The 6684-nt window shown below is 35.0% G+C and overlaps 1 protein-coding gene across 1 annotated transcript; it reads right to left on the reverse strand.

Annotated features, from left to right (window-relative positions):
- Positions 1 to 794: 794 nt before the first annotated feature.
- Positions 795 to 3580, reverse strand: LOC109588003 (uncharacterized). Its single transcript, XM_020004204.1, has 3 exons — positions 1426 to 3580; positions 887 to 970; positions 795 to 835 (listed from the first exon to the last, which is right to left on the reverse strand). The coding sequence occupies exons 1-3, from the start codon at positions 3578 to 3580 to the stop codon at positions 795 to 797; spliced, it is 2280 nt and encodes a 759-aa protein (XP_019859763.1).
- Positions 3581 to 6684: the final 3104 nt, after the last annotated feature.

The following is a 6684-nucleotide window of genomic DNA, read 5'->3' on the forward strand; positions in this document are numbered from 1 at the left end:
GGATTTTATTTTTTCTACAGGACTATTTTTACCAGAGAGGACAGTTTTTTCTGTCCAGAGTGTGGACAGTATTTTTGTCCCTAAGACCATTTTCACTAGTATATTTTGTCCTGGGGGACCAATTTTTCTATGGTAAATTTAGTCCGGGGGGGTCAAAAAATCCAGGACCAATTTTACTGTGACAGGCCTCCTCCCAACGACGTTGCTGCTCCTCCTGAAGCTTTGTTAAACTTGCCAAAGCTGCCGCTAATTGCTCCATCGGATCACTAACTCCTGTAATAAGACTTTCTTCCACTTCAGTACAGTCTTCCGTATCAAGTGAAGTATAACTCTCTCTGAAAATATGTAATCCTCGCAACTGTCCTCTGTAGTCGTGTCTTGGTAAGTCCCGTAGAGAATACCGCCCTTGATTCTCTCGACTGTTATCCGACATAAACAGTCACACCAGACACTATAAACTTTAGTCTCTCTCTCTTGCAGAGATACAATAGTGGGTCTTTCCTCTACAACCGTTTGAGAACTATCCCACCACTGCCACCAAAAAAATGTAACAGACGCTCCAACTATCTGTTAACCAAACTTTATTCTTAATCAACACGAGACTCAACTGAGCTCAAAAACCAACTAACAAAAACAAAACTAACTCACAACTAAAAAAACACACTTATATAGACCTTATAAATGTCCAGAAGGTTCTATAACATACAAGAATACTTTACATGATTGTTCTAGAATATACTTGAATAAACACATAATATATAATTACAATAGTACACAGAGAGTTCCGGATCCATTTAGAAACAACTTCTTACAACCATATTGAGATCTGTGATACCTACATTAGCATTAAGAGATTATCATTGTACACATCATGGTAGTCTTATACCTAGTTGTCCAGCTCCATCACTATCAGGATTAATATTAACAGTGGTACTGTCTTGATGAGGCTGTACTGGTGAAGCATCAGTAGCTACATTATATGAAATTTGAAAAATCAGTGATCAAGTCACTAATATACTATAAAATACTATGATATACTATAATTTCAATCATTGCAAGGAGTACACGAATTATTCAAAATTGGAAAAGTAGATGTGCTTAAGAACAATTCACACTGAAGTATGTTACGGCCAGAAGTACATGTAAACATAGGCATAACATAAAAGTTAAAAAATTTCTCAACTTTTACATTTAAGAAAATAACTACAAATACATATAAACATCTAAATTGTATCAGATTAAAGTATGCTGTTTATAATTGACTTACTTAATTCCAATCTGCATCTTTTAGAAGGTGGGTCTTCTGATGATGCTTTGGTTCCTAAAAAGTAATAATTTTTATAATTATTTTGAATAAATTAAAAGTAATGCTAATGCATCAATGGTGGGACTCTATCAGAATACTCTTCAATGTGCATTACTAACCTGGACTGGATGATTGACAATCACTAAACCAGCACCTGTAGCTATCATCATCACCTTGTAGTACTTTACAATCTAATCGACATTGAGTACACCTGGTAGAAGACAAATCTTCTTTGACAATGCAGTAAGATTGTTTATTTCTTCTGGGACACTTGAAGGCAAGAACATGGTTTTGACCAACTTTGAGATCATTGCTGCTTTTTTTGATAGCATCTGTAACTAATTCTCGAATTTGTGGACAAAATTCCTTGCTGGACTCATCTAAACGCAGTTCAATATGTGTATAGCGATTGATGATATCTATAGTGTACTCATCACTTTTTATGTCAACAGAAAGTGATATGGCATCATTATATCTGTAGAATTCCACTTCATCTTCTGAATCTGAACCAGAATCTGAATCTGAATCTGGATCAGGAGCAAAATCTACAATACCTTTTCTCTCTAAAAGGTGTACAATGGTTAATGGAAATAATCCTTGAGGAATGGCTAGTGTTGTTGTTCCACTATTGTTAATCTCCCATGCTATGAGAAGTGGTCGTATTTCTGTTGGTCGGTCATTGAGGCTATGCTGCTTATCATAAGGTAAAGATGGTAATGCACATGGAAAAAAATAGTCTCCTTCTCCTCTGTTTTCTACTTTAGCAATGATGTGGAGATTTTTTAGAAGATCAATCATGTGAGACGGTTGAAAATCATCATTAAAAATGTTTTGTGCACCAATTTTTTCTAAAAGAGTTTTTCTGAAAATGCCAAATTTCATAAGATTATTTCTTTCATTAGGTACCCTTGCAATCAAATGTAATTCATTATGGTCAACATATGTAATTGCAATTAGACGTGAAAGGACATCAAGAATTGGTTTAGGATCAACAAATATTATATTTGGTAGGATATCACGATAATAAAGAATGATAGTGACAATGTGTAAATATTGCAGAGCATCATCAATATCTGATTCCGATTCTTTATCAAGTCGAAGAGACTTACCAATCTCAATCACTTCATCTCGTGTGAGGAAACTTCTCTTCTTCTTGTTAGCTTCCAATTGTAGTGCAATCTCAAAAGCAAACAATCGAATTGGTAACTTAATTGTCATTTCAACTTTGCAATTTGAAACTGCAGTACAAAGCTCTACACTAGCTTCTTCTCTTTCCTTAGACCCAGCAGGGAGCAACGTATTAACTGGAAATATAATCGAACCTTTACGCTCATTTTGCTTTATGACTTTATCATTAGCTATATATTCTCTCAGACTTTTATTGGTTTCTTTTAGCTTTTTCTCGGTCACTGACTCATCATCTACACGTGTACCAAGTATAAGATAATGAGAGTGGCTAGGCTTGTCAGGCTTAGACTCATTAGAAATTTTATCTTTAGGCTTGTCAGGCTTAAAAACATCAGGAATTTCAATGGAAGTGGACATAGCTTCGGAGCAAATTGTTGAGCGAATTATATCACGATTAGAATACTTCAGATCTGTATCAATAAGAGACGGATGTTGATCAATGCGATACTGAAACTTGCACTTCTCATCAAGACCTTTGGTAAGATCAATGGTGATGATATTCAGTGCAGCTGCTCTTGTAAAAAGAGGTAGCAACTCTCGATATGCTGGCTGACCACCGGAATCAATAAAATAGACCCAATTTGTGCAAAACTTTTTGGTTTGTTGAACATTTCTAACATTTTGAATTACTTCTGTTTCAATTGGATCAATTTCAATTGATTTTTTCTCGGCTGATTCATTCTTGATTGTCTCTTCTGCACATTGTTCATTCTCGTCTTGTTTATTTCTGGGCAACTGATTTGTGGTTGAATCTTCAATTGATGATTCATCAGAACCATCAAATTTATCATCATCTTCAACTACAGGCATATCATCATCTTCAGACTTTAATGCTTCATCCACTTCTGAAGGAATTTTATCATTTTCTGTTTTGTCTTCTAAATTTTCTTCTAAATGAGATGCTAGCTGTTGATACAAATCTTTAATATTAACCCTCTCCCATTTATTATTTTTATCATCAATGGATATTCTTGTTGCTTGAACAGCAGGACAAGCTATTGGTGTGCTATTGGTAGAAGATGGTGGTGGCTCATTAAGTAGGAGGTGTTTTGAACACGTTTTACCAGCTCCAGGTGCACCATGCATATTGATACGAGTGACTTTCAGCTCAACTTTTCCTTCTTTTAGCCATTTTTCTATTCCTAAAAATTAAAGATATAAACCACATCATTTTAATAATAAAACTTTTTTACTTTCTTTATCAATCTCATCAACTACAGTATTTGTAATACCTGTATCTATAGAAAAGTGCAAAATATAAATATTTAATAAAACTTATGTCTCACTTTCTTCATTACTGTCACTTCCTTGTGTACTATCAGTGAGTTCGTCAGCCCCGGCTCCAGGTGCACCATGCATATTGATATCAGTGACTTTTAGTTCAACTTCACCTTCTTCTAGCCATTTTTCTATAAACATACCGGTAAGTGGTATGAAATAATAATTATTTATTATTAAAAAAATTAAATTTTGTCCCCCATTGATTTCTCTTTCATATGTTTATTATACTAACCTGGACTGGATAATTGATCACTAAACCAGCATCTATAGCTATCATCATCACCTTGTAATACTTTACATTGTAATCGACATTGAGTACACCTGGTGGAAGATTTATCTTCTTGGACGATGCAGTAACATTGTTTATTTTTTCTGGGGCACTTGAATGCAAGAATATGGTTTTGACCAACTTTGAGATCATTGCTGCTTTTTTTGATAGCTTTTGTGACCAATTCACAAATTTGAGGACAGAATTCTTTGCGACCGTAAAAGCATATTTCAATATGCGTAAAGTGATTGATGATATCTATTGTGTACTGTTCCTTTTCTACATAAACACGAAGTGACATGGCATCATGATATCTATAGTATTCATTGCCCTCTGGACAAAAGTCTACTACATCCTTTTGTTCTAAAAGGTGTACAATGGTTAAAGGAAATAATCCTTGGGGAATGGCTAGAGTTGTTGTGCCACTATTGTCAATCTCCCATGCTATGAGAAGTGGTTGTATTTCTGTTGGTGGGTCATTGAGCTTGTCGTAAGATGGTAATGCACATGGAAAAAAATAGTCTCCTTCTTCTCTGTTTTCCACTTTAGCAATGATGTGGAGGTGTCTTAGAACAGTGATCATGTGAGATGATTTAAAATCTTTATCAAAAATCTGTTTGCCAAAAACTTTCAAAAGATTTTTTTTAAAAAGCCAAATTTCATGAGGCTATTTAATTCACCTACTGAAGGAGGCGGATTAGCAATCAACGGTAATTCAGCATGGCCAATGGATGTGATAGCCATTAGACGTGAAAGGACATCAAGAATTGGTTTAGGATCAACAAACACTAAATTTGGTAGGACATCACGATAATAAAGAATGATAGTGACATTGTGTAAATATTGAAGAGCTTCATTGATATCTGATTCTTTATCAAATTTAAGAGACATACCAATCTTAATCACTTCCTCTTTTGTAAGAAAGCTTCGTTTCTTCTTTGTAGCTTCCATCTGCAATGAAATTTCAAAAATAAACAATCGGATTGGCAACTTAAGTGTCATTTTAACTCCGCAATTTGAAATTGCAGTACAAATATCTATGCTAGCCTTTTTCCTTTCTTCAGACCCAGCAGGGAGCAATGTATTGACTGGAAATATAACCGAACCTTGACGCTCATTGTGAGAAATCACTTTTTTATTAGCTCTATATTCTCTCAGACTTCCATTCATTTCTTTTAGCTTTGCTTCAGTTACCAACTCTTTACGTGTACCAAGAATAAGATAATGAGGATGCCTGAGCATGTCAGAGCCGTAAGGAATTTTGACATGATTCAACATAGCTTCGGAGCTAATTGTTGAGCATATTATATCACGATTAGAATATTTCAGGTCTGTATTAATAGGAGATGTAGTTTGACTAATACGATATTGAAACTTGCACTTCTCATCAAGACCTTTGGTGAGATCAATGGTGATGATATTCAGTGCAGCTGCTCTTGTAAAAAGAGGTAGCAACTCTCGATATGCTGGTTGACCACCAGAATCAATGAAATAAACCCAATTTGTGCTTAATTTTTTAGATTTTGCTGTTTCAAGAGCATTTGCAATTTTTTAAATTATTTCCATATCAATTGACTTTTTCTTGGTTGGTTCTTCCAGTGATAATTCGTCTGAATGATCAGGTACATCATTTGCAGATGATAGTGCTTCTTCTAAATGAGACGCTAGCTGGTTAAGTAAATCCTCAATTTCAACCCTCTCCCACTTCTTATTTTTATCATCAATGGATATTCTTGTTGCTTTAACAGCAGGACAAGCTATTGGTGTACTATCAGTGAGTTTCTCAGGTGGTGGCTCATTAAGTAGGAGGTGTAGTGAACACGTTTTACCAGCTCCAGGTGCACCATGCATATTGATACGAGTGATTTCTAGCTCAACTTCACCTTCTTCCAGCCATTTTTCTATTTTTCCTAAAAATTAACGTATATAATAATATGCCACACTGCCTTTCATGGCTTAAATTAGTATGAGGTTAAGTGTTGTAGTTGTTGTAATGTAAGTATAGGTTATACACGAGGTAGAGGTTTCTATGGTATTTATTAACCGAGTGACGCAGTCGCGAGGTTAATAAATATGACACTTGACACTTGAAGTTGAAAAACAACTACCAGCTGCTGATAATAAGACCACAGTTGACATACATACAACATATCTAACAGGCTAGGCCAGTAAAGAATCAACCAAACTTGATAAATGGACTAATAAGAGCATAAGCTTAGAGTACCAAACTGCCAATCAATTAATTATCTAACGAGATAGGTTTATATTTTTACGAGCTAGGTTAATATGAAAAATAATTGACCTCCAATACTGCAATCTGATTGGTCAATCGCAAGGTGGCATGGTAGAATGTATGAGGGAATTCTGAATTTCTGAATACCTTGTGTTCCATCAGCAGCTGATAAAGTGTCTTCAGATTCATCAATAGGAATACTAGCACTGCTGCTGTTAATAGCTTGCACCACTGAAATAGATACTGTAAAAAGTAAAAAAAAATATGTAAATATGTGTCATACAATAAAACCAAAGGTAGTGGCAGGATTATCAGTTGTGACTTGTTTCTACAATGTAGCTACTGAGGGAGTGACTATGATAAAAAGGTTGGACATTGCAATGGTTACATTTTAACTTTAAAAGGATA

The sequence above is a fragment of the Amphimedon queenslandica genome, unplaced genomic scaffold (genome assembly GCF_000090795.2).
Source record: "Amphimedon queenslandica unplaced genomic scaffold, v1.1 AMPQUscaffold_12341, whole genome shotgun sequence".
NCBI classification, from domain to species: domain Eukaryota; kingdom Metazoa; phylum Porifera; class Demospongiae; order Haplosclerida; family Niphatidae; genus Amphimedon; species Amphimedon queenslandica.